The sequence below is a fragment of the Scyliorhinus torazame genome, chromosome 22 (genome assembly GCF_047496885.1).
Source record: "Scyliorhinus torazame isolate Kashiwa2021f chromosome 22, sScyTor2.1, whole genome shotgun sequence".
Taxonomy (NCBI): Eukaryota; Metazoa; Chordata; class Chondrichthyes; order Carcharhiniformes; family Scyliorhinidae; genus Scyliorhinus; species Scyliorhinus torazame.
Genome location: NC_092728.1, coordinates 57,492,565 through 57,520,543, shown reverse-complemented (window position 1 = coordinate 57,520,543; position 27,979 = coordinate 57,492,565). Strand labels below are relative to the sequence as shown.

Sequence of the window (27,979 nt, the reverse complement as noted above, 5' to 3'; positions counted from 1 at the left end):
CCACCGTTACCGGCTGGCCCAGCGGGCACGGGACAGACTGATAGCCGCCCGCTTCACTGACTAGATGGGCGTGGGAATCGGGTAGTATGGCCACAGACCGCACACCATGGCAACAGCCGACCACCCACACCCCCCACCCATCCACCCACCCAGCACCCTCACCCCCCTCCCCAACCCCACCCACCCAACCCGCATGCACACCACCCCCCCCCCCCCATTGCCGATCCACATGCGGCACAACGGGCCGGGCTCACACAGTTGCGGGTGGACGCGTGTCTATTGCAGGCCATGGAGGATGATGACAACCCGCCCTGCGGTGAGCTCCTGGCTCCACATCGTTGGACTATGTCTGACCCATGGCCACAGTACCACCATCCACCCGGACCATCCTTGCATGCGGCTGTGACACTGCAGCGCACGGTCCCGTCCTCTGCCCGGGGGATGATGATGGCGGCCCAGGGGGAAGGGGGCAGACTCGCCTGGGGCTGAGGTAAGACCACCCCTCACACACACACTTGCGCTCAACGTACATGACACCCCCGCACGCTTTGGACAGAGCACAAAGGCAGCTTCTGTAGGTGTAACATTGACTTTAATAACCAAAGGAGTTCATGCACGTGCCCTAGCCCCTAAAACTCATCTGTGCCCTGCACACGTGCCAACTTATTCAGTGCCTAATTGTTTGGCCTTACGGGCCCTTTGACTACGTCTACGTGGTTCCCCAGACGGTACAGCAGAACTGGAGGTGGACTCCTGTGATTCCTGCCCTCTGACACTGGATCCCTTTGGCGGCCGTTTCCTGGGGCGTCCTGGCCTAGATGGGCCAGGCTGCGGTCCGGGCGACTGGGATGGCGAGCTGCCAGCCTGTCCTGCCCGTTGCCCACCCGATGCACCTGGGACAGAAGGGGGGGAGTCCGAGGTGTCGCGGTGTTCCAGGACCTCCCCTACAGGGGGAGCCGGGACGGACCACACCACCTCCTCCTCCCTCGGGGTGCCCGATGGCCCCCAGGCCTCTACATGGGTGGGGGATGCGAACGGACTGGCCATCCGACGCCCCCCAACATCTGGCGCTGCCAGTCCTGGAGGCCCGTGCTGGTATCGACAGGGGTCTGCAGGTTTGCAGCCATGGAGCCCAGGGGGTTGGCAAACCCTGTCTGTGACAGTGCGACGCCGGCTCGCACATGACCACTGGCGCCGATGCCCTCAGCGATGGCCTGCAGAGACTGGGCCATGGCCTGCTGAGACTGGGCCATGGCCTGCTGAGGCTGGGCCATGGCCTGCAGAGACTGGGCTATGGCGTTGAGCGCCTCTGCCATCTGGCGCTGGCACTGGCTCATGGCCTCCTGTGAGAGGGCAGCCATGTCCTGGGCCACAGACGCCGCCTGCACGGAAAGCCCCAGGCCTCGCAAACCGTTCCCCATGTCTGACACCGTCGCACCCATTGCCTCCACCGCGGACGCCACCCGTGCGGTGTCAGCCTGGGTGGCACGCATGACCGGCACCACTCCCAGCTCCTGGACGCGGGTGGACTCCTCCACCTGCGACTGCAGCCGCCGCAAGCCGCCCGTCACCCTCTTCGCTCGTCTCCGGGTTGGTGGTTGCATCAGATCTATGTGTGGGTGTGGTAACTCCAGGAACCCAGGATCCATCTGGGCGGCAGATGTTCGCTTGGGCTGGGCTGCCCTCCGACCGCCCGGTCCCTCTGCTGCTCCTACCTCCACCTGCTGTACCGGGACGGCTGTGTTGTGCGCACCAGTGAGTGTACCAGACGCCTCATCACTAAAGTGCCCAACCGAGGTGAGTGTTTCTGCGATGGTGGAGGGTGTTGGTGACAGCAGTGGCGTTGTGTCGTGCTCTTCGTCCCACTCTGAGTCCATGGCACTTTGGGGTGGGGGTTCGTCTCCACCCATCCACTCTGAGTCACTGTCCGGTATTTCGTCTTCCTGGGTAGTGCTGTCCCGGATAGGGGTGTCCTGGGCAGTGCTGTCCCGGGTAGTGGTGTCCCGGGTAGTGGTGTCCTGGGTAGTGGTGTCCTGGGTAGTGGTGTCCTGGGTAGTGGTGTCCTGGGTAGTGGTGTCCTGGCTCGGATGTGACAGGGGCCTGTGGCTGCCCCCCTCGTCGCTGGGTGGTCGCTCCCGCACGTGACGGGGGTGTCGTCTCCCTGTTGCTCCAGGTCTCTCCGTCTCCCGTGGTCTCCAAGGGACATCCTGCGAGCGTCGCATGCTGGAGGGTCCGGGTCTCTCCGTCTCCCGTGGTGTGCGAGGGGCATCCTGCGGGCGTCGCATGCTGGAGGGTCCGGGTCTCTCCGTCTCCCGTGGCCTCCGAGGGGCCTCCTGCGGGCGTCGCATGCTGGAGGGTTCGGGTCTCTCCGTCTCCCGTGGCCTCCGAGGGGCATCCTGCGGGCGTCGCATGCTGGAGGGTCCGGGTCTCTCCGTCTCCCGTGGTGTGCGAGGGGCATCCTGCGGGCGTCGCATGCTGGAGGGTCCGGGTCTCTCCGTCTCCCGTGGCCTCCGAGGGGCCTCCTGCGGGCGTCGCATGCTGGAGGGTTCGGGTCTCTCCGTCTCCCGTGGCCTCCGAGGGGCATCCTGCGGGCGGTCTGCATCTGCGGGGATGGGTGCCTGGACGTTTGCTCCTGCGATACACAATGAAGCATGCATGGTTAGACATCAGGCAGTGATCAGGTGATATGGGGGAGGGGGATATAGGGGAGGGGGGATATGGGGACGGGCTGTCGGTGGCTCACTTGCTAGTACGTCTCCGACCTCTGCATCAGCAACCTCCCGGTCGTCAGGTCCGCCAGCCAGTTCCAGGGCCCTTTCCTCGTGTTCGGTCAGTGGCCTCTCATCAGCGGGGCCTCCTCCAGTCCTCACATGCTCCCTATTGTTGTGTGCGCGCTTATCCTGTGGGGGGAGAGGGGGGGCGGCAGGGGTAAAAGGCAACACTGTTCGGCAGGTATATGAATGCACGCCATCATTCTCTGCGCGTGCATTGCAGAGGTTAAGGTTAGGGCTGGATTCACTTGGGGATATGCGGGATATGGGGGAGGGGGGGATATGGTGGAAGGGGGGATATGGGGGAGGGGGGATATGGGGGAGGGGGGATATGGGGGAAGGGGGAATATGGGGGAAGGGGGATATGGGGAGGGGGGATATGGGGGAGGGGGGGATATGGGGGCATATGGGGGAGGGGGATATGGGGGAGGGGGGATATGGGGGAAGGGGGAATATGGGGGAGGGGGGGATATGGGGGAGCGGGGATATGGGGGAGGGGGGATATGGGGAGGCTCACCCTGCTTGCTCTGACGAGGTCGTTCACCTTCTTGTGGCACTGGGTGCCTGTCCGTGGTGTCAGGGTCGCAGCGGTGACGGCCTCTGCCACTTCCCTCCACAGGCGCCGGCTGTGGCGTGGGGCAACTCTGCGGCCGTGCCCGCAATACAGGGCATCCCTCCTCTGCTCCACCGCGTCCAGGAGCGCCTCCACATCCCGTGACTCGAACCTCGGGGCTGAGCGGCGGCCAGCCATCCAGTCGGGTGTTCCGGCCGGGTGTTCCGGTCGGGTGGGGGGGAGCAGCGCGGCCTTATGAGCCGTCACGCCGTGCGGCGCGTATGACGCTGCACAGCGTGAACCACTGCGCAAGCGCGGATCCCGTTACGTTGCTGCTAGCCCATTTCGGGCCGGAGACTTTCGACCCATTTTTCCGACGTGACGCAAGTCGGATTTGCGCCCTTTTTTGCGCCGATCGGCGGACTTTCCGCCGATAACGGAGAATGTTGCCCCTGGTTTCCCATCTGAGTGAATCATGTCCACTTCCCTTTCTCCTGCCGGCAAAAATGGTATCTGTCAAAAATAGGGGAGGCATTCTGCATTGGGGTCCCTCCACCATTTTAAAGTCTCCGGCGTCAGCTCAACTCTGCAAAAATCGGGTTCAATGTTTTTCTAAAGTTGTTTAACCAATTACACTAGTGCCGACACGTCTAAAAATACTTCGTGCATATGGACATACGAATTAGGAGCAGGAATAGGCCACGGCCACTCGCGCCTGCTCCGCCATTCAATAAGATCATGGTTGTTCTAATTGTAACCTCAACTCCACATTCCTACCAATCCCCAACTTCAAGGCATTTTTGGGACATCCTGTGGTCCTGGATGGAGCTATATAAATTCACGTATTTCTTTCTTTTCAATTACAAGCATTGCCATTGTATTTATCACATGCGTGCTCTGTGTGTGCGCGCATGTTTGTGTGTGTATGCGCGCGCGCGCGCGCGTTGTTTGTGTGTGTGTATGGGCTATCAAGGCCGGGTAGGCAGTTATATGTGCTGTTTGGGGAGATTTAGGAAGTGTAAAATGGAGTCAATCCACATTCATTCGAAGTATTCGACGGGGGCAGAATGGTGGTGCAGTGGATAGCATTGCTGCCTCACGGAGCCGAGGTCTCAGGTTCGTTCCCGGCTCTGGGTCACTGTCCATGTGGATTTTGCACATTCTCCCCGTGTTTGCGTGGATTTTGCCCTCACAACCCAAAGATGTGCAGGGTAGGTGGATTGGCCATACTAAATTGACCCATAATTTGAAAAAAAAAAATTAATTGAGCACTCTAAATTTATTTTTTTTAAATATTTAATATTTAACTAGTGTAAGTAGGGTCATTGTTGATCTTTAGCTATGCAATTTTTAAAATAACTCAGAAAGCAAAGTAAGAAAAGTACAGCTTACAGAGACTGACAGAAGAATAGCCATTGGATCATTCACAAAATAAAATCTTCTTAAAACATAGCTCGACTGTAATATCAAAAAATGGTGAAAACTGTTGTCACTACTAACTACATTACTTGGTGATATTCATTCTGGTGTTTCTCTTTCTGACAGTATAACACAGGAATATGTCCTACAGCTGTAGCAAGTGGGTGTGTGATATTACACGTAGCCACATGATATTAATGCATCAGAAAATAGACTAATTCATCGGATTCTTTGAATTAAACTTCCAGACATTATTTTTCTTGTTCTTTTCCATCATGAATGAAATATTTTAAGGAGGATGGCACGTCCAATTCCCCAGGGATCTTGAGGATAAAATGCTGTGCCATGTTTGCCACGTTCCGAACCAAGCAGGTTGACTTTGAGATCACAGTAGACTTGACAAAAGCAGCAGGAGACTCAAGGCTTCCTGTTTCTGGTATCGACTTACAAAATCAACTCCAACATGCAGTCGATCAGTCTGGTCACCACTTGCTCGGGAATATCACCAACAGCGAAGTGTACCAATGTGGTTCCACTGAAAACTAGCCGGAGAGCCAACTTCAAGTTGCTCCCGTCACAAGATACCACCTTACTGGCTGCCCATTGTCATGGGAAATTGTGACTGGGTGAGACCTACCTAGAACTCCACCAGCTAACCAGAAACATATTGAACTGTTTAAGGAAGACCAAAGATGGCTACCACCAGTCACCTGATGACTGGTACTGTTAAGTTGACCACTTTTCTGGAAGGTCCCTATATAGACAGTACTGTTGACCTTCCCTGGCCTGTTGTACAGAATTTCACACCTGAGGTGGTGGAAGGGGGGAGCATCTATGAAGGCCCAACTTGAATAAAAATTTGAATTGAAAGGAAGGCATTAAATTTCAAAGTGCTGAACTTTAATCAAATATAATTCTGTTGAGACAATGGAAACTGCTAAACAGCCAGATACACCCGAGAGACATTCAAACCCCCCGTGAAGGATGGAATAACTCCATCTCCTGTTTTATTTCTACTATCTGGATATGTGTCAAATATTTCTGAGGAACATCCAAAATGTGATTACTTGTTCTATAAAAATGATTGCAAAACAAAAACCATAGAATCATAGATTTCTGACTATGCAGAAGGAGCCATTCGGTCCATCGAGTCTGAACTGGCTCTCTGAAAGAGCACCCTACCTAGGCCCACTCTCCCACCCTATCCCCGTAACCCAGTATTCCCAACTAACCTGCACAGCTTTGGCCTGTGGGAGGAAACTTGAGCACCTGGAGGAAACCCATGGAGACACAGGGAGGGGAAAATGCACACCACATTGACAGTCACCTAAGGCTTGTGTTAAACCCCGGTTCCAGGCAATGTCAGGCAGCAGTGCTAAACATTGTGCCACCCTATATTAATTGAATTCCTTTCTTGTAATATCTTGGCAGAAAGTTTAGAAACTGTTTTTTGCCAAGCAAACCGCAGAGAGAAGTCATTAAAGTCATCTGGAAAAACAACTGAAGAAGCAAAACCCTGGGCGGAATTCTCCGAGCCCGCACGGAGAATCGGCAGCAATGACACCGGCGCAGTCACCGTGGTGCCGGTCGGGGGCCGTTAACAGCAGTCCCTGCAGCGATTCTCCGTGCTCGACGGGCTGAGTGGCCGCCTCGTGCCTCTGCCGTTGTTCGCGTGTAGTCCTACCCGGCGGGACCTCGGCATTCTGACTGCAGGGGCCATCCTGGTGGGGGGGGAGGGGGTTTCTGACTCCAGGGGGGGGGCCTCCATGGTGGCCAGACCCGCGATCGGGGGCTACCGATCGGCGGGCGGGCTAATTCCAAGGGGCCTATGTTCCTCTGCGTCAGGCATCTGTAGGTCTCCGCCATGTTGCGTGGGGGCTGGCGGGGAGACGGCAACCCATGCGCATGCGGGGACCCGTACCGGCCGTGCTGGGGCCCATATTGGCAGCTGGAGCTGCTTGAAGCGCTCCAGTGCCGTGCTGGCCCCCTGTGTTTGGGGGATCGCTGCTCCTAGCGGCCAGACGCCGCCGTTTACGACGGCATCAACACTCTTCCGCTAAAACGGAGAATCCCGCCCCCTATCTCTTAACAACAATTCACAGAGATAGTGACTGGCTATCGGAAAGAACTTCAGGAGAAACCCATTGATTTCTAGGAAATGGATCACAGAATTAAAATGAAGGAAATTGTCTGGAGTAAAGTGCAGTTAAACTCAAGTCAAACTCCTTGATTTTAAAATAAACCAGCTAACTTCAAACAACTCCAATATTCAACAATCTTTTTTTTCTTTATTATTTGATGGGATGTGGCAAGGCCAGCACTTTTTTCCCTTCCCTAATCACCCTTGAATGGAGAGGGTAGTTCACCATATTGCTGTGGGTCTGGAGTCACATGCAGGCCAGACCAGTAAAGGGTGGTAGATTTTCTTCCCTAAAGGATATTTGTGAACCAAATGGGTTTTTACACCAATTGACAATGGTTTCATGATCAGCGCTAGACCTTTAATTCCTGATTCTTATTGAATCCAGATGCCTTGATATTTTGCTGCATTTAAGCCACACTTTTTCAAAGTGTCTGGCTCAGACTAAAAACCAGCGTGCAGCTCTCCAGTTGCACAGACCAGGGACGGGATTCTCCGACCCCCCGCCGGGTTAGAGAATCGCCAGGGGGGGGGGGGGTGAATCCTGTCGCCACCCGCTGCCGAATTCTCCGGCGCTGGGGATTTGGCGGGGGCGGGAATCGCGCCGCGCCAGTCGTGGACCATTGGCAGTGGCTCCCCCGGCGATTCTCCGGCCCGCGATGGGCCGAGTGGGCGCCCGTTTTCGGCCAGTCCCGCCGGCGTATGTTACGACAGGTACTTACCAGCAGGACCTGGCTCTGAGGGCGTCCTCTGGGGTCCTTGGACGGGCGCGGGGGTATCTGGCCCCGAGGGGGTGCCCCCATGGTGGCCTGGCCCGCAATCGGGGCCCACCGATCCACGGGCGGGCCTGTGCCGTGGGGGCACTCTATTCCTCCGCGCCAGCCGCTGTAACAGTCCGCGATGGCTGGTGCGGAGATGATCCCGCCCTGCGCATGCGCTGGGATGATGCCAGCATACGCTGCCGCTCCCGCGCATACGCCAACCCGCGCTGGCCGCTGGTGGCCTTTCTGCGCGGTTGGCGAGGCGCCAAGCCCCTTCCGTGTCGGCCGGCGCGGCGCAAACCACTCCGGCGCCGGCCTAGCCCCTGAATGTGCGGCGGATTCCGCACCTTTGGGGCGGCCCAACGACGGAGTGGTTCACGGAACTCCTTCGCGCCGGAGTTGCCCGCCCCACTGGATAGCGGAGAATCCCGCCTCAGGTTTCTCTCCAGACCTTGAGCCTCTCTGGATGAAAAAATGAGTGGGTGGGTTTATACCATCACTCTGGTGGGGTGGGGTGTGATAGAACCGGCTCCACAGGGATTGGGCTGCTATCTTTAAAAGGGGGTCCCAACCAGCACTGAAGTTGAACACCCCAACACCCCACCCCCATCAAATAAGTAACAGGAGTCTCCGATTTCCCTCTCTCCCCCCCCACCTCCCCCCCTACCCACCGACACCCCCTGGACCCCAACAAGCAATCGCCGGGAGCTCTCCTACCCCAACAGAAGTATCGCCAGTGTTCCCCCTCCCCGTGCCTGCTCTCCTACCCCGTACCACCCCTTAACTGGAAACACTACCAGTGCCAACCTGTGCTGGGAAAGTTCCTCTCTCCCCCCAGGGACTGTACGTACCTTTGTGACTGGCGGGATTCCCTCAATTGAATCTTGTCATTGAAAACCTGTTGTAAACTTGGCTAACATGATGTTACGTTCGCGCGGTTTGAATATTCAGTGAGGGGGGGGGGGACCGTGTGGGGGTGGGAGAGGGTGGGGGGCTGGCTAATAACATTTAAATGTATTAAGATCCTTTAAAATCAGGTTCTCGTCCATTGTGGGCGCGAATGCAGTGATGTCACCAGCGAAGGACGGGGAAAATCGGGAATCGCAATCTCTCTGGGGAAAATCATGTTTCGAGTTGCCATCCAGATTTCCCGACCGCCTCACCATTCTCTCTGACGTCAAATGAGGCTGACAATCTCCCCCGATATAAGTATTTGCATTTTTAAAATTCACAATGGGGTGTGGGCGTCTCTGGCTCAGCCAGCATTTATTGCTTATTATCATTGAACTGAGTGGCTTACTCGGCCATTTCTGTGGGCAATTGAGAGTCAACCCTATTGCTGTAGGCCGGACCAGGTAAGGACGGCAGAGTTCCTCCCTGTGATGAATAATATCTGTATACACATGTACCTTTGGCCCCTTTAAGACCGGGTTTGGAACCCTGGGGGACTCCGCCTCTGGCTCCGCCCCCAGGAAGCTGTATATAAGGTTACGTTCAGTAGGCAGCGTGCAGTGAGCACACTTCTCGGCAGCTGTCTGGTTCTCTGGTAATTAAAGCCTTTGTATTATCAAACTCCTCTCCTGAGTCGTAATTGAGGGTATCTCAATTTAATATCCAGACTACATCAAGATGGACAGTGGACTAAAGCCGGAGAAGCTCAATCTGGACGCTCGGTCGCCGGAGGCCACTGAAATTTTTAAATACTGGCTCCGCTGTTTTGAGGCCTATCTGAATTCCTCAGAGACTGAAGGTGACGGACCTCGCAAGCTGAGCTTACTACATGCCCGGGTGGGCCACCGACTAACCTCCGTGATCGAGAAAGCTACGACATACGAAACGGCGGTCGAAATCCGACAGAAACGCTTCGCCAAGCCGATAAACGAGGTACACGCCAGACATTTGCTCTCGACCTGCCGCCAGCGCTCCGGGGATTCGCTAGATGAATACTTGGAGAGACTCACCGCGCTCACCCGGAACTGCGACCATAAAGAGGTGACGGCAGAAGTCCACATGAACTTACATATTCGTGATGCTTTCGTGTCCGGTATCTGATCCACGTACATCCGGCAGCGGCTCCTAGAAGACGGAGCGAAGGACGTCCTAGGCACGGTAACACTCGCCTCTTCCCTGGGAGCGGCTCACCATAATCTCCGCACGTACTCCGCGGACCTTGCGAACCCCTCTCGATCCCCTCAGGCCTGCGCCGCGCGGCGACCCGCTCACACCGAGGGCACACCGTGCTATTTCTGTGGGCAAGGCCAGCACTCACGCCAGCATTGCCCGGCCCGCTCCGCTATCTGCGGCGAATGAGGAAAGAAGGGGCCCTTCACGAAGGTCTGCCTGGCTGGGCCCAAAGACCAGAAACAAAAGTCTCATTGGGCCCAGAAATCGAAACTCCCGGGACCACAGGCCCCGCAACGCAGCCGCGCGGCGCCCGGACAGGCCTACTTCTGACGCGTCATCGGACTCGTGCGAGTCATGAGCGCCAAATCTTGGCGGCGGCCATCTTCAAAACCCAAAACGTGCGACTGACAGCAGCGGCCATTTTGCGAGTCCGATTCAACCGAGGACTCTGACTGCCCGCAACTAGGAGCGATCACGCTCGATCAATCTCGGCCGAAGCACCTGCGAAACTCAATGATGCAGATTCAAATCAACGGCCGCGACGCCCCCTGCCTTTTTGACTCCGGGAGCACGGAGAGTTTTATCCATCCAGACACGGTAAGACGCTGCTCCCTGCGCACCTATCACGCCTCCAAATCTATCGCCCCCACACCTGTGTTTCATTCGGTCCAAATCACGGGGTATTGTGTCGCGAACCTCGCTATCCAAGGCGCCAAATACGCCCGTTTTAAACTTTATGTCCTCCCTCACCTCAGCGCCCCCCTGCTGCTCGGTCTGGACTTTCAGTGCAGCCACCGAAGCCTGACACTGAAGTTCGGCAGACCCCTGCCCCCGCTCATGGTATGTAGCCTGGCGACACTCAAAGTTGCACCACCCCCCCTCTTCGCGAACCTCACCTCCGACTGTAAGCCCGTCACCACCAGTAGTCGGCGGTACAGTGCCCAAGACATGACTTTCATCAAGTCAGAGGTTCAGCGGCTACTATAAGAAGGGGTCATAGAGGCTTGCAACAGCCCTTGGAGGGCACAAGTACTGGTAGTCCGCTCCAGAAAAAAACAACGCATTATAGCCAGACCATAAACCGCTTTACGCAACTCGATGCGTACCCACTTCCCCGCATAGCAGAAATGGTGAACCAAATCGCCCAGTATCGAGTATTCTCCACGGTCGACCTAAAATCGGCCTATCATCAACTCCATATCCGCCCAGAGGACTGCTCCTATACGGCCTTCGAAGCAGCCGGTCGGCTCTTCCACTTCCTCAGGGTCCCTTTCGGTGTCACAAACGGAATCTCTGTTTTCCAAAGGGCAATGGATCAAATGGTGGACCAGTACGGCTTCCGGGCTACATACCCGTACTTGGACAGCGTCACCATCTGCAGCCAGGACCAGCAGGACCATGACGAAAACCTGAGGAAGTTCCTCCAGACCGCCTGGGCCCTCAATCTGACATCAATAAAGAGAAATGCGTGTTCCAGACAACCCGGCTAGCCATCCTCGGCTACGTCGTGGAAAACGGGGTCCTAGGGCCAGACCCCGACCGCATGCGCCCCCTTAAGGAACTTCCCCTCCCCTGCAGCCTCAAGGCACTCAAACGGTGCCTGGGACTCTTTTCCGTTCCGCCCAGTGGGTCCCCAGATATGCGGACAACGCCCGTTCACTCATTAAGACCACGGTTTTTCCCCTGACGGCTGAGGCTCAGTCGGCATTCAGTCATATCAAGGCCAATATCATCAAGGCCGCCATGCACGCGGTGGATGAAACCATTCCCTTCCAGGTAGAAAGCGACGCATCAGACGTCGCCCTGGCTGCTACCCTCAACCAGGCGGGCAGACCAGTAGCGTTCTTCTCCCGAACCCTCACCGCCTCGGAAATTCGACACTCTGCAGTCAAGAAAGAGGCACAAGCCATAGTGGAGGCTGTGCGGCACTGGAGGCACTACCTAGCCGGTAGGAGGTTCGCCCTGGTCACCGACCAACGGTCGGTCGCCTTTATGTTCGATAACACACAACGGGGCAAAATAAAGAATGATAAAATTCTGAGGTGGAGGATCGAACTCTGCACCTACACGTACGATATTACATATCCTCCGGGAAAACTCAACGAGTACCCAGAAGCCCTGTCGCACGGCACGAGCGCCAACACGCAGAAAGACCGTCTGCGGGCCATCCACGATGACCTCTGCCACCCGGGGGTCACCCGGCTTGCCCATTTCATCAAGTCCCGCAATCTACCTTACTCCACCGATGAGGTCAAGGCCATGGCCAAGACTTGCCAGATCTGTGCGGAGTGCAAACCGCACTTCTATCGACCAGACAAGGCTCGCCTGGTGAAGGCCTCTGTGTTCTTTGAGTGACTAAGCGTGGACTTCAAAGGGACCCTCCCGTCCACCAACCGCAACAGTTATTTCCTCACTGTCATCGATGAATTCTCCCGCTTCCCCTTCGCCTCTCCCCTGCCCCGATATGACATCGGCCTCCATAATCAAGGCACTGCACAGCATCTTCACGCTGTTTGAGCGATGAGCTGCGGCGATATCTGCTCAACAAGGGCATCGCCTCGAGCAGAACGACCAGCTAGTACCCGCGGAGAATCGGGCAGGTGGAGAGGGAGAACGCGACAGTTTGGAAGGCTGTTCTTCTAGCCCTACAGTCAAGAAATCTCCCAATCGCCCGCTGGCAGGAGGTCCTACCCGATGCCCTACACTCCATTAGGTCGCTCCTCTGTACGGCCACGAATGAGACCCCTCACAACCATTTGTTTGTCTTCCCCAGGAAGTCCACCTCTGGGGTCTCGCTTCCACGTTGGCTGATGACTCCGGGACCAGTCCTTCTCCGGAGGCACGTGAGGAGCCATAAGACAGATCCGCTGGTCGAGAGGGTCCAACTATTACACGCAAACCCTCAATACACCTACGTCAAGCACCCCAATGGCAGGCAGGACACCGTTTCCCTGCAAGACTTGGCACCCGCTGGCTCGCCCACCGATGCCCCCCCTTCCACCGACGCTCCCTTCCCTACACCGGCTGTTGACTCCGACAGCGCCCCCCCCCCCCTTAGCGCCCGCCCTCCCCCCAGCCGGCGCCGGTACCAATCACCCTAGTCACCCCGGATACCCCCCTGCTCCAACGCGGGCAAAGGCTCAGACAACCGTGCTCTTGGATCTCCCACCACCGAGGATGACCGTATCCGCTGCACCACCACCGGAGCTGAGAAGGTCGACATGGGCAATCAGACCACCCAAAAGACTGAACTTGTAATTCCACTTCACCCCCGACAGACTATGTGTTTTTTTTTAAACAGGGGGTGAATGTGATGAATGATATCTATATACACATGTATCTTTAATGCGGAGGCCCCTTTAAGACTGGGTTTAGAACCCTGGGGGACTCCGCCCCCAGGAAGCTGTATATAAGGTTACGTTCAATAGGCAGCGTGCAGTGAGCACACTTCTTGGCAGCTGTCTGATTCTCTGGTAATTAAAGCCTTTGTATTACCAAATTCCTCTCCTGAGTTGTAATTGAGGGTATCTCACTCCCTCAAGGTCATTCGTGCACCAGATGGGTTTTTACAACAAGTGACAATGGTTACATCATTAGACTTTTAATTACAGATTTTAAAAAAAATGTCACCATTTGCCATGGTGGTGTTCGAACTCACTATGTGTGTGTGTCGTTGCATCTTTTATTATTTTTATTCTCCGGTTTCGCAAGTAATAAATTTGTTCTTTCTTTAACTCAAGAAGATCTGGTTTGATTAGCTCCTTATTAAAAAGGAACTACATTTTGATTGGAAAAGGCATTTTCGGAGAAACGAAAGAAGAAAAAAATCTTCCTTGCAACCAACCGTGGAAACTGACTAATGGGGAGTCAGTTCACTCCTCCTCACCCCATTGTAACTATGTTTGTGTCTTTTCTGTATCAGCTGGTTCTAGATCAGATTGGTGATCCTTTATCCCCAATGGAAGTTGATAGTTGCACTTCCAGTGAAATGCACTGCTTATAAATATACCTTAATCTTAATGTAGGTGCTTGTGATCTCATGAGTATTGAGCCAAATCAATTCTTATTGATATAAACCTTTAAAGCAGAAAATCTGGAGATATTTCCATGAGAAAAGAGGTTGAGGTTGCAGGGTAATTCACAAGTAAAATTTAAAATTTTGTGCAGTTTGAATAAGCCACAGAGGGAAAAGGTTATTGAATTGGATGGGGGTAAATATTTGGTATAGAAGACAAAGTTTGGTATGGAAACCAATGTAAATTTTGCCATAACCAGCTGAAACTCAGCAAATGTTCGCCTTCCAACAGTTCTCACAGGACGTAGCTACTTCTTTGAACACTGCTCTCAAATGTCAGAAGCCAGGCATGTCACATAAATGCACCATATAAACACTGAATCATATTTGAAATTCACCTCCCCCCCCCCACCTCACTTCCCTTCTCCCCTCGAACTCACCTTGCAAATGAAGTCTGCTCTCAGGACTCTGCAGTAGAACGGAACTCACGGAGTCAAGGTTCTCATAACTGCTGCACCCCAAAGGTCCAGTCCGAGTCTCTGTCACCTGAAACACCGAAACGTTTTACATTAAAAAAACAGAACAATTTCAAATTCTAAATTCAAGCTATTCGTGTGTGGGCCAAAGAATCTCTACCGACTCTGGTTGAATGTGAAAGCTTTTTCCACACCATCTGTTCCCGGCACCTGCCCCACCCTTCTGCTCCCACCACTGATTACCGTGCATGTCCATCCTCTCAGAGGAATGCCTTCCATATGTCAACTGGAAAGCAAAAAGACTCTTTCCTTATTAATTTAATGATGCTTGACTTGCAGTGAATTGGCCTTTTTCTCACTGTCAATATTTTAAAACTAATAATCAGGCTGTTCAATGAAAATGAGACAAACACCAAATTGTTTTAATGTTTAAACATTAATTGTTTAATTGTTTAAACATGGTTTTTCTCCACGGAGTATCAGTAACCTGAGAACTATTCTTCAAATCTCAGTATTTCCAAGGCCCCCAATCCTGGAGGGTTGACAATCCTACTCCCATGTTGGGATCATTGACTTGGCAGATTTGATTACAAGGAGCTGTGAGAAAAGCACATTTTGCAGAATTTTCAGTAGAATAGGCCTTTTAAACTCACCAGTCATCATTTGAAAGCAGCTTTTTTGACTGCTCTTGCACATCAATGTCAGAAGACATTTTGTCTGCTCTGGTTATCTTACGTTATCGGATCATACCTTGAAATACTTGGGTGTCTATCTCCAACTATTTCGTAATATTAGGATGCTGCTTGACTTGAGGAAATATTGAAATGAATTGACATCCAGTCACAAAAGCATGCTCAACTTCCCGGAATATAATGAGTGATTTAATGTATATAAGACAAGCATAAAGCATCTAATGCTAGATTATTCTTTCTCCAAATTGGACACATTCCTATCACAAGGCCACTCAAGATTAGCCACTTCAAAATCTTATAAAAGTTGACAGGTTGCATCTCTCTTGTTTTACTATGCCATAAATATTACCTTTGAATTTTAACTCTTTATGTGTTGTGACTTATTTTATAAGGCAATAAAACATTTGTACACTATATGAGGCTCCCTCTTATCTTTGAGCCGTGAAGACCTAATTTACGATAATTTACCTATAAATCAAGCCTTAGAAGGCCAACATAGATAATTTCTATTGTCGAGGCTGCATTAATCTTTGGAAATGAGTGAATAATCCAAGGTCTTTCCTCAGGATTCAACTTGCCCAGCGATGATAGAAATTGTCAAAATCTGGGCTTATAATCCTAACCACATCCAAGGATGAGTTTCATTACACTGACACTTCAGGTTGAATCACACTTCTCCTACTTGGCTGAATGTGGATGAAGTACCAACTTACTTGAACCTATGCCCTGTCAATCGAACTACAGGCAACAATTAAGCATTGTGTCTTGATGAATGTTCTGAAGACTCATTTCAATGTCAGTTTGACCAATCCAATCGGGACCATTTTTGCACCTGATTCAGTCTTTTTTAGCATGTACGGAGAGGTTGGAAGAGAACAGAAACTCTTTAATCTCTTTAACCCTGGTAATCAGCGTGGTTTTTGGAGAGGAAAATATTTGACTTTCTTCACCCCTGCAGTATGTAGTCAACTTAAATAACAGCAGCATGTTTTTGTGGGTTTAACTAAAGAGGATTATTGATTCAGGTATTCACTGAATTATTTATTCAGGTAAACACTATGTCAATCACTTACCATTCACATACACACACACACACACATCACATGCTTAATAAAAAATACAGATAGGGTGAATAGTACACTTTTACAAGTTGTAAATAAAATAATAGTTCTTAGTTCATAGATTGCGTAGGAGCACACTTGTTGCAGGCCCAGTAAAGAAACAAGCCTTCTCCATTCCTGAATTGCAGTTTGGAAGAGTTCAAGTAGCTAAAGTTTGATATTAGATTATTGCAGGATTCCCTCAAAGAAGTAAATGTTCAGCAGGCTGCAAAGCTAGATATTTGTCGTTTTCATATCAGGAGATTGTATTTCTTTGCAGGTGGAATTGGATTTAAAAATCAGGTTGCAAGTCTTTATTAAACCTTTACAAGGAGGTTCTTAAATCCAAGGATGACACAGCTTTTCCCTGCAACTGCTGTTTCTTGTAGTTCTTTCTGAAGACTGTCTCGGTCTTTCTGGGTCTTCAGACAAAAACCCATTATCTCCAGCTAGTTTCAGTCATGTGACCAATTTGTCCAGCCAGAATGTTATTGCTTTACAATGCCGATGATGGATGAATCCTACACACTTACTCAGGATGAATTGTTTTTTGCCCAGCCCTCATTGTTTTTGATTTTATTTTATTTATTATTGTCACATGTATTCGTATTGAAAAGTATTGTTTCATGCATGCTATGCAGACAATGCGTACCTTACATAGGGAAGGAAGGAAAAACTACAGAATGTAATGTTACAGTCATAACTAGGGTGCAGAGAAAAGATCAACTTAATACGAGGTAGGTCCATTCAAAAGTCTGATGGCAGTAGGGAAGAAGCTGTTCTTGAGTCGGTTGGTACATGACCTCAAACTTTTGTATCCTTTCCCTGACGGAAGAAGGTGGAAGAGAGTATGTCCGGGGTGCGTGGGGTCTTTAATTATGCTGGTTGCCTTTCCGAGGCAGCGGGAATTATAGACTGAGTCAATGGATGGGAGGCTGGTTTGCGTGATGGACTGGGCTACATTCACGACCTTTTGTAGTTTCCTGCGGTCCTGGGCAGAGCAGGAATCATACCAAGCTATGATACAACCAGAAAGAATGCTTTCAATGGTGCATCTGTAAAAGTTGGTGAGAGTCGTAGCTGACATGCCACATTTCCTTAGTCTTCTGAGAAAGTGGAGTCGGTGGGCTTTCTTAACTCGTGTCGGCATGGGGGGGACCAGGACAGGTTGTTGGTAATCTGGACGCCTAAAAACTTGAAGCTCTCGACCTTTCTACTTTGTTCCCATTAATGTAGACAGGGGCATTTTCTCCTCTACGCTTCCTAAAGTCGGTGACAATCTCCTTTGTATTGTTGACTTTGAGAGTGAGATTATTGTCGTCACACCAGTTCACCAGATTCACCTGGGTTCCAAAACAGAGACATGGCATTTGGACATATGCTTGGGTAAAACAACAGCAAGTGTAAATCCCACAGGTAGTATTTGTCTTGGTTTGACCATTTCAAGAGGAGGATCCCGCCCAGAGTGATTCATTCAGAATGTTTCAGAAGCTGTAGTTTATGCTGAAATTGGAAAGATCACCGTTGCCCACCAAGTGATGGGCAATACGTGCTGGCCTAACCATAGACGCCCACATCATGAATGAATCTTTAAAGTCCATGATATGAATGGGACATGCCTTCACTGTGTATGCAGGCAGCTCTGCGAAGCTTTTTGTTTAATTCATTTATGGGATGTGGGCTTTGCTGGTTAGGCCAGCATTTATTGCCCATCCCTAATTGCCCTTCAGAATGTGGTGGTGAGTTGCCTTCTTGAACCGCTGCAGTCCTTGAGGTGTAGGTACACCCACTGTGCTGTCAGGGAGGGAAGTTCAGGATTTTGCCCCAGCCACAGTGAAGGAACGGCAATATATTTCCAAGTCAGGGCAGCACGGTGGCGCAGTGGTTAGCATTGCTGCCTCATGGCGCCGATGTCCCAGGTTCGATCCCGGCTTTGGGTCACCGTCCCTGTGGAGTTTGCACATTCTCCCCATGTTTGCGTGGGTTTTGCCCCCACAACCCAAGGATGTGCAGGGTAGGTGGATTGGCCTCGATAAATTGCCCCTTTATTGGAAAAAATGAATTGGGAACTCTAAATTTATTTTAAAAAAAATATTTCCAAGTCAGAATAGTGAGTGACTTGGAAGGGATCCCCCTGGTGATGGGGTTCCCAGGTATGTGCTGCTCTTGTCCTTCTAGGTGGTAGTGGTTGAGGGTTTGAAAGGCGCGGTCTAAGGAACCTTGGTGAGTTACTGCAGCGCATCTTGTAGATGGTACACATAGCTGCCACTGTTCGGCAGTGGTGGTGGGTTTGACTGTGGAAGGAGGAGCAATCAAGCGGGCTGCTTTATCCTGGATCGTGTCGAGCTTCTTGAGTTGTGTTAGAGCTGCACTCATCCATCAAGAGGAGAGTATTCCATTACACTCCTGACTTGTACTTTGTAGATGGTGGAAAGGCTTTGGGGGGTCGGGAGGTGAGTTACTCGCCGTAGGATTCCTAGCGTTTGACTTGCTCTGGTAGCTACAGTATTAATATGGTTAGTCCAGTTAAATTTCTGATCAATGGTAACCCTCAGAATGTTAATTGTGGGTGATTCAGCAATGGTACTGCCATTGAATGTCAAGGGGCTACAGATTACTGTAATAAAACTATGGATTGCTGTTTGTTTGGAATAGGTCCGGGAAAACTAATCAAAGAATTCATGCATGACTGAGATAATGCTCTTTTAATTTCTCTCACTTTCAACGTAGGCTTCAATAATTTTGAACAGAAAAGCAGAAAAATGGATCGAGTCTCATTAAGCGTGAGTTCACCTTCTAATCTATATAGCAAAGATCAATGACAAAGATTTTCCCTTGGCAGTTCAAAGCACATAGACAAATCTACTATCATCTTTGCATTCATTCAAAATTGCAGAGAAACTGCAGTGCCTCTCCCCTCACTATAACATTGTGCAGCAAACTCGTTCTGGTAAGGAATGTTTTATAATGAGGGTGTTCTATGTGCTGCCTTCATTAATGGAGCAGCTGAGAGCAGCGTGTTATCCTCGAGGCTGCTGTGCATTGGAGATGTTAACACAAGGGTTGCACATTATTATGGAACTTGGGAATAACATGAACAGTGTGACTGCCAATAAGAGCTTTTTTTTCTTTCACTACACAACAGTACATTACTGCAAAATCCCTCCTGAGGCAATCACTTCACTGCAACGAAATGGTACGCAAATGCCAAGGTTTTATTCAAATCCCACCCCACAACCTTCCCTCAGGTTTCACAACACATTTGTCTGCGATGTTTGGTTGGGTTGTTTAACCGTTGCTGAGTTACAGTTGTGATTCACTTAGGCTTTATCTCAGTCGTGCATGAATTCTTTGATTAGTTTTCCCGGACCTATTCCAAACAAACAGCAATATGAAATGGACCCATGCAAACAGTTCTCACTCTATAAACAAGGATATTTTCACATTCAGTCAGTTGGCTAACTCACAAACCAAGTATAAATTTGGGGTTATGAATTGGCCTTTCCTTGATATAAAAATTTAGAGTGCCCAATTCTCTTTTTTTTTCAATTAAGGGGCAATTTAGTGTGACCAAGCCACCTACCCTGCACATCTTTTTGGGTTTTGTGGGTGAGACTCACGCAGATACGGGGAGAATGTGCAAACTCCACATGGACGGTGACCCAGAGCTTTCCTTTATATAATAAAGGCTCACATTAATGGAACAAATCACAGTAATGATGAATATTGCAAAATAATTATGGTGGTGGTTGTTTCATAACCTTATCGTATTAATACAAAGGGTCACCTGGACTCAAAACGTTAGCTCTTTTCTCTCCCTACAGATGCTGCCAGACCTGTTGAGATTTTCCAGCATTTTCCTTTTGGTTCCTATCATATTAATGTTGACTCAATGGCATTTTGATAAATGATTGACTCAGGGTTTATTCATAATGGTTATCATTAGCAATTATTTTATATAATGGGAAACCTATCCACAGCTTTATTTCTACGTCCAGGTGGCAAGTTATAATATTTACACAAGGTGCCTCCATATGGAATGTCCCTAGACCAGGCAGTGTAAAAAACAAAAAAATTGCTTCATTTAAATTTGACCAAAGTTTAATATCACTGGACTAGGCTTTGCATATCTGTATGGGAAATACAGCCCTGTCACAACACAGTTCAAGTGTCAGCCTGTACTGAGGCTTTGCATTATTGAGTGCACACCCACTGATAACTGGGTGAAAACTCTCTTCCTCAAGAAACTAACAGCTAGAAAAGAGGGAGATTTCACCCTGACCTTAGTTTCAAACTGAGGTCTCAGAGGTGAATCCATTGCACCATTGAATAGTTTTAAAGCTGGCACCATTTTTCCAATTTGTATTTTCTCTCGATGATGCTGCATATTGAATATTGAAAATACACGTTAGTCCGGTAAAGGTTAAACTAATCAATCTCAAATCTTCCACGTGAGGTTTTAAACTGAGGTTCCAACTGCACTCTCAGTGGGATGTAGAAGACACCATCTCATTATTTTGAAACGCAGCAGGTTCTCTCTCATGTCAACATTGATCCCTCAACAAAGACCACTAAAATAAACCATTTATTTCACAAATTGGGCCTGGGGGTGGGGGAAGCTGACAAAGCTTGCTTGCTGTGCACAAACTGACAACTGTATTCCTTCCAGCAAAAATGACGACACTTCAAAAGTACTCCATTGGCTGTAAAGTGTTCAGGGTTGTCCTGAAGTCTTGAAAGGTGCTACATGAGTGGAAGCCTTCCTTTCTTTCAAGTTGCTGTCAGAAGAGTCGAAAAAGGGACTGACCCATTTCAGGTTCACCGACACAACAAATTGCGAAATAGACAATTAAAACCCAGAGTGAGTTTGGCGCCTTAATATGATGAAATAGGAGAGTAAGGGTAAGATTTTATTGAAGCTACAATGTTCCAAAATAAATGTAGATTGATAAATAGTTATTGAATCAAAGTCATTCTAGGTCTTACAAATTTACAACAAAGAAATAATACACGCTTTCTGATTACTACTGTCAGTGCAAGTGGTGTAGCTCCATATGATTCCAATTCAATGGCATTTTGTTTTAAACACAGTCTACAAGTTCCTCTGACCTTCATTTAAGGCAGTCCAGTCTTAAAATCATTATCAAAGGAGGACAATAAAAAGAAAGCTTTTTGCACGACTTTTGCCTTACTGACGATGAGCATAAGATCAAAGATTTCAACATAGTACATTGTGTTAATGCAAAAAGTATTATATTAGGTACGATGCCAGAACAGACCATTATGTAGGTAGAATCAGATTTAATACGAAGTATTCAACCCCGTTCCCCCACACTGCTAACAATGTGAAATTATTGTTCAGAGATCACAAAAGATTATTGCAGCTTCTTCTCCTGACAGTGAAAATGCTGTTTCAGGTCTCTCCTCGCCGCTGGGAGCCATTCAGCTGATGATAGTTATGGGAGTATCAAGCTCAAGTGAAAATCCCAGACAAAGGAGTTTTCCGATGGTAGGATTTTACACTCCTGCCAAAGCCAATGGAATTCTGAACGGCTTGCTGGATTTTATGGCCCTCCCCCCGCTGCAGTGCAGCTGCATGATTCTGCCCAAACAGTAAAAATTATCTTTGGTCACCATGTGATGAGGCTAAAACACTGTTTTCTGCACATGGCCCTTAATGGGTGTATTAATGGACATGCACCGAGCAAATGGATCCCATGTGAGGCTTTACATAGGGTGAATTAAACACTACTATAAATTAAGAACGCTTCCCATTGGGGCTATCCTGCTACTTCCTGGTCAGTGATAGTAGACAATTCTAGTCCATAGACTCCCATAGAATTCCTACAGTGCAGAAGGAGGCCACTCAGCCCATCGCATCTGCACCAACCCTCTGAAAGAGCACCCGACCTAAGGCCACACCCCAACCCTATACCCGAAACCCCACCTAACCTGCACATCTCTGGACACTAGGGGAAATTTTGCATGGCCAATCCACCTAACCTGCACATCTTTGGACTGTGGGTGGAAACTGGAGCACCCGGAGGAAACCCACACAGACACGGGGAGGATGTGCAGACTCCGCACAGACAGTCTCCTGGGTCTGTAAGGTTAACGTACAGGTTCAGTTGGCAGTTAGAAAGGCAAATGCGGGACTTCCGGGTGCGGCGATGACCAGCTGAGTTGCACGTTTCGGCAGCTCCCGGTGAAACGGACTTTTGGGCTATTGATAGGAGCCCCAACGGCAATTTTGACGGCTAAAAATACTGTGAGGTAAACCAGAAGGGAATCCCCCCTGGATACGGATGAAAAAAGGAGGAGAAAGTGGCCGATTGCAGTGGATCCTTTAGAACAGCGGCAAGGAAGGCAAGCAAAAACCAAGATGGCGTCGGAAGGTGGCAGTTTAACATGGGGCCCTGAACAACAAGAGTTCTTGAAATGCTGTGTGGAAGAGCTCAAAAAGGAAATGAAGAAAGAGCTGTTGGCCCCGATACTACAGGCGATCGAAGGGCTAAAGGAGGAACAAAAGACCCAGGAGCGGGAGCTTCGGGTCGTGAAGGCAAAGGCAGCTGAGAATGAGGACGACATACAGGGCCTGGTGGTGAAGACGGAGACGCATGAGGCACATCAGAAACGATGTGTGGAAAGGTTGGAGGCACTGGAGAACAACGCAAGGAGGAACAACCTGAGGATTCTTGGTCTTCCTGAAGGTGCGGAGGGAGCGGACGTCGGGGCATATGTGAGCACGATGCTGCACTCGTTAATGGGAGCGGAGGCCCCGGCGGGTCCGTTGGAGGTGGAGGGAGCATACCGAATGATGGCGCGAGGACCGAGAGCAGGAGAAATTCCCAGAGCCATAGTGGTGAGATTCCTCCGTTTTAAGGATAGAGAAATGGTCCTTAGATGGGCAAAGAAAACTCGGAGCAGTAAATGGGAGAACGCGGTGATCCGCGTTTATCAAGACTGGAGTGCGGAGGTGGCGAGAAGGAGGGCGAGCTTTAATCGGGCCAAGGCGGTGCTTCATAAAAAGAAGATAACATTTGGAATGCTGCAACCGGCAAGACTGTGGGTCACATATCGAGGGAGGCACCACTACTTTGAGACGGCGGATGAAGCGTGGACTTTTATTGTGGAAGAAAAACTGGAATGAGCGGGTTATTAAAAAGAACGTTTGAACAAAGCGGTGGGGCGAATGTGGGGGGCGAAGAGGGGGGTTAAAAAGGGGGGAAAGAGGAGTTTTATGTACTAATCCTGCGATGTGGTAACTTTTCTCTCTTCCACAGGTGGTGATGGGGGGAGGAGGGGAGGTGGAGGAGATGGGGCGTTGGCCATTGGGGGCGGGGCCAAGGGAGAAGCGCGGGCTTGGTTCCCGCGCTATGATAATCATGGCGGGAATAGAGAAGCAGGAAGGAGGGGGCGTCGCACGGTGCGAGCCGAGGTCACGGGGGGAAGCCGAGGTCGGCCAGAGTTTGCTGACTTCTGGGAGCAACATGGGGGGAGTAATTACGCTAGTGGGGGATCTAGTGGGGGGGTGGGAGGGGAGAATTACTGGGTTGCTGCTGCTGGGGAGAGGGGGGAGCTGGTATGGGAGGGGATGGGCGGGGGGGCCCTGCCTGGGGGAGATACAGCTGCGTGGGAACCGGGTGAGGAGCTGGAAAAAGGGGATGGCTAATTGACAAGGGGGGAGGGGGGGGGGTAGGAAGCCCCCCAACCCGGCTGATCACGTGGAACGTGAGAGGGCTGAACGGGCCGATAAAGAGGGCACGGGTACTCGCACACCTTAAAAAACTTAAGGCAGATGTGGTTATGTTACAGGAAACGCACCTGAAACTGATAGACCAGGTTAGGCTACGCAAAGGATGGGTGGGGCAGGTGTTCCATTCGGGGCTAGATGCGAAAAACAGGGGGGTGGCTATATTAGTGGGGAAGCGGGTAATGTTCGAGTCAAAGACTATAGTGGCGGATAACGGGGGCAGATACGTGATGGTGAGTGGCAAACTCCAGGGGGAGACGGTGGTTTTGGTAAACGTATATGCCCCGAACTGGGATGATGCCAATTTTATGAGGCGGATGCTAGGTCGCATTCCGGACCTAGAGATGGGAAAGCTGATAATGGGGGGAGATTTTAATACGGTGTTGGAACCAGGGCTGGATAGGTCGAAGTCCAGGACTGGAAGGAGGCCGGCAGCAGCCAAGGTACTTAAAGATTTTATGGAGCAGATGGGAGGTGTAGACCCGTGGAGATTTAGCAGACCTAGGAGTAAGGAGTTCTCGGTTTTCTCCTATGTCCATAAAGTCTACTCGCGAATAGACATTTTTGTGCTGGGAAGGGCGTTGATCCCGAAGGTGAGGGGAACGGAGTATACGGCTATAGCCATTTCCGATCACGCTCCACACTGGGTAGACTTGGAGATAGGGGAGGAAACAGGAGGGTGCCCACACTGGAGAATGGACATGGGACTAATGGCAGATGAGGGGGTGTGTCTAAGGGTGAGGGGGTGCATTGAAAAGTACTTGGAACTCAATGATAATGGGGAGGTCCAGGTGGGAGTGGTCTGGGAGGCGTTGAAGGCGGTGGTTAGAGGGGAGCTGATATCAATAAGGGCACATAAAGGGAAGCAGGAGAGTAAGGAACGGGAACGGTTGCTGCAAGAACTTTTGAGGGTGGACAGACAATATGCGGAAGCACCGGAGGAGGGACTGTACAGGGAAAGGCAAAGGCTACATGTAGAATTTGACTTGCTGACTACGGGCACTACAGAGGCACAATGGAGGAAGGCACAGGGTGTACAGTACGAATATGGGGAGAAGGCGAGCAGGTTGCTGGCACACCAATTGAGGAAAAGGGGAGCAGCGAGGGAAATAGGGGGAGTGAGGGATGAGGAAGGAGAGATGGAGCGGGGAGCGGAGAGAGTGAATGGAGTGTTCAAGACATTTTATAAAAAATTATATGAAGCTCAACCCCCGGATGGGAGGGAGAGAATGATGTGCTTCTTGGATCGGCTGGAATTTCCCAAGGTGGAAGAGCAGGAAAGGGTGGGACTGGGAGCACAGATCGAGGTAGAAGAAGTGATGAAAGGAATTAGGAGCATGCAGGCGGGAAAGGCCCCGGGACCGGATGGATTCCCAGTCGAATTCTATAGAAAATATGTGGACTTGCTCGCCCCGGTATTGACGAGGACCTTTAATGAGGCAAAGGAAAGGGGACAACTGCCCCCGACTATGTCTGAAGCAACGATATCGCTTCTCTTAAAGAAGGAAAAGGACCCGCTACAATGCGGGTCCTATAGACTTATTTCCCTCCTAAATGTAGATGCCAAGATCCTGGCCAAGGTAATGGCAATGAGAATAGAGGAATGTGTCCCGGGGGTGGTCCACGAGGACCAAACTGGGTTTGTGAAGGGGAGACAGCTGAACACGAATATACGGAGGCTGTTAGGGGTAATGATGATGGCCCCACCAGAGGGGGAAACGGAGATAGTAGTGGCGATGGATGCCGAGAAAGCATTTGATAGAGTGGAGTGGGATTATTTGTGGGAGGTGTTGAGGAGATTTGGTTTTGGAGAGGGATATGTTAGATGGGTGCAGCTGTTGTATAGGGCCCCGATGGCGAGCGTGGTCACGAATGGACGGGGATCTGCATATTTTCGGCTCCATAGAGGGACAAGGCAGGGATTCCCTCTGTCCCCATTATTGTTTGCACTGGCGATTGAGCCCCTGGCGATAGTGTTGAGGGGTTCCAAGAAGTGGAGGGGAGTACTTAGAGGAGGAGAAGAACACCGGGTATCTTTGTATGCGGACGATTTGCTACTATACGTGGCAGACCCGGCGGAGGGGATGCCAGAAATAATGCGGATACTTGGGGAGTTTGGGGATTTTTCAGGGTATAAATTGAACATGGGGAAAAGTGAGTTGTTTGTGGTGCATCCAGGGGAGCAGAGTAGAGAAATAGAGGACCTACCGTTGAGGAAGGTAACAAGGGACTTTCGTTACCTGGGGATCCAGATAGCCAAGAATTGGGGCATATTGCATCGGTAATATTTAACGTGGTTGGTGGAACAAATGGAGGAGGATTTTAAGAGATGGGATATGGTATCCCTGTCACTGGCAGGGAGGGTGCAGGCGGTTAAGATGGTGGTCCTCCCGAGATTCCTCTTTGTGTTTCAGTGCCTCCCGGTGGTGATCACGAAGGCTTTTTAAAAAAGGATTGAAAAGAGCATCATGGGTTTTGTGTGGGCCGGGAAGACCCCGAGAGTGAGGAAGGGATTCTTACAGCGTAGCAGGGATAGGGGGGGGCTGGCACTACCGAGCCTAAGTGAGTATTATTGGGCCGCTAATATTTCAATGGTGAGTAAGTGGATGGGAGAGGAGGAGGGAGCGGCGTGGAAGAGATTAGCGAGGGCGTCCTGTAGGGGGACTAGCCTACAGGCTATGGTGACAGCCCCATTGCCGTTCTCACCGAGGAACTACACCACAAGCCCGGTGGTGGTGGCTACACTGAAGATTTGGGGACAGTGGAGACGGCATAGGGGAAAGACTGGAGCCTTGGGGGGGTCCCCGATAAGAAACAACCATAGGTTTGCCCCGGGGGGAATGGATGGGGGATATGGAATGTGGCAAAGAGCAGGAATAACGCAACTGAAAGATCTGTTTGTGGATGGGAAGTTCGCGAGTCTGGGAGCGCTGACCGAGAAATATGGGTTGCCCCAAGGGAATGCATTCAGGTATATGCAACTGAGGGCTTTTGCGAGGCAACAGGTGAGGGAATTCCCGCAGCTCCCGACACAAGAGGTGCATGACAGAGTGATCTCAAAGACATGGGTGGGGGATGGTAAGGTGTCAGATATATATAGGGAAATGAGGGATGAAGGGGAGACTATGGTAGATGAACTAAAAGGGAAATGGGAAGAAGAGCTGGGGGAGGAGATCGAGGAGGGGCTGTGGGCAGATGCCCTAAGCAGGGTAAACTCGTCGTCCTCGTGTGCCAGGCTAAGCCTGATTCAGTTTAAGGTATTACACAGGGCGCATATGACTGGAGCACGGCTCAGTAAATTTTTTGGGGTGGAGGATAGGTGTGCGAGGTGCTCGAGAAGCCCAGCGAATCATACCCATATGTTTTGGTCATGCCCGGCACTACAGGGGTTTTGGATGGGGGTGACAAAGGTGCTTACAAAAGTAGTGGGGGTCCGGGTCGAACCAAGCTGGGGGTTGGCTATATTTGGGGTTGCACAAGAGCCGGGAGTGCAAGAGCCGAGAGAGGCCGATGTTTTGGCCTTTGCATCCCTAGTAGCCCGGCGCAGGATATTGTTAATGTGGAAAGAAGCCAAGCCCCCGGGGGTGGAGACCTGGATAAATGACATGGCAGGGTTTATAAAGCTAGAGCGGATTAAGTTTGTTTTAAGGGGGTCGGCTCAAGGGTTCACCAGGCGGTGGCAACCGTTCGTCGAATACCTCGCAGAAAGATAGATGGAATGGAAAAAAGAAGGCAGCAGCAGCAGCCCACGATCGGGGGGGGTGGGGGGGGGGGAGGGGAAGGAGGAACCAGAAGGACTCTCAGGGTTGTTAATATATACTGTATAATATGTATAGGTCGTTGCGACAGATAATTATATATTGGACTGTTAAATTATATTTTTGGAGAGTGTTACTTGTGATAAGGCAGTTGCCAATTAGGGTTAGTTTTCATTTTTGTTATTTATTATTTATTCATTTTTTGTTTATAAAATAGGTCATTGTTATTTGTGTTGTTATAATATTGTGTAAAGGATGCACAATGTACTGTGTTGGTTGACCAAAAGTTTTCAATAAAATAGTTATAAAAAAAAAGAAAGGCAAATGCAATGTCAGCATTCATGTCAAGAGGGCTAGAATACAAGACCAGGGATGTACTTCTGAGGCTGTATAATGCTCTGGTCAGACCCCACTTGG

At 50.5% G+C, this 27,979-nt stretch overlaps 1 protein-coding gene across 4 annotated transcripts in view; it reads right to left on the bottom strand.

Moving 5' to 3' along the window:
- brinp1 (bone morphogenetic protein/retinoic acid inducible neural-specific 1) overlaps positions 1 to 27,979 on the bottom strand; it is a 511,248-nt gene that overhangs the window by 102,609 nt on the left and 380,660 nt on the right. For all 4 annotated transcript variants that reach the window (XR_011937622.1, XM_072488231.1, XM_072488232.1 and 1 more), the window contains one exon: positions 14,224 to 14,329. Coding sequence is in view for 3 of the 4 variants with exons in the window: in XM_072488231.1 (XP_072344332.1) it covers positions 14,224 to 14,329 (106 nt within the window). In the remaining variant the exon portion in view is untranslated. The remainder of the gene's footprint in view (positions 1 to 14,223; positions 14,330 to 27,979) is intronic.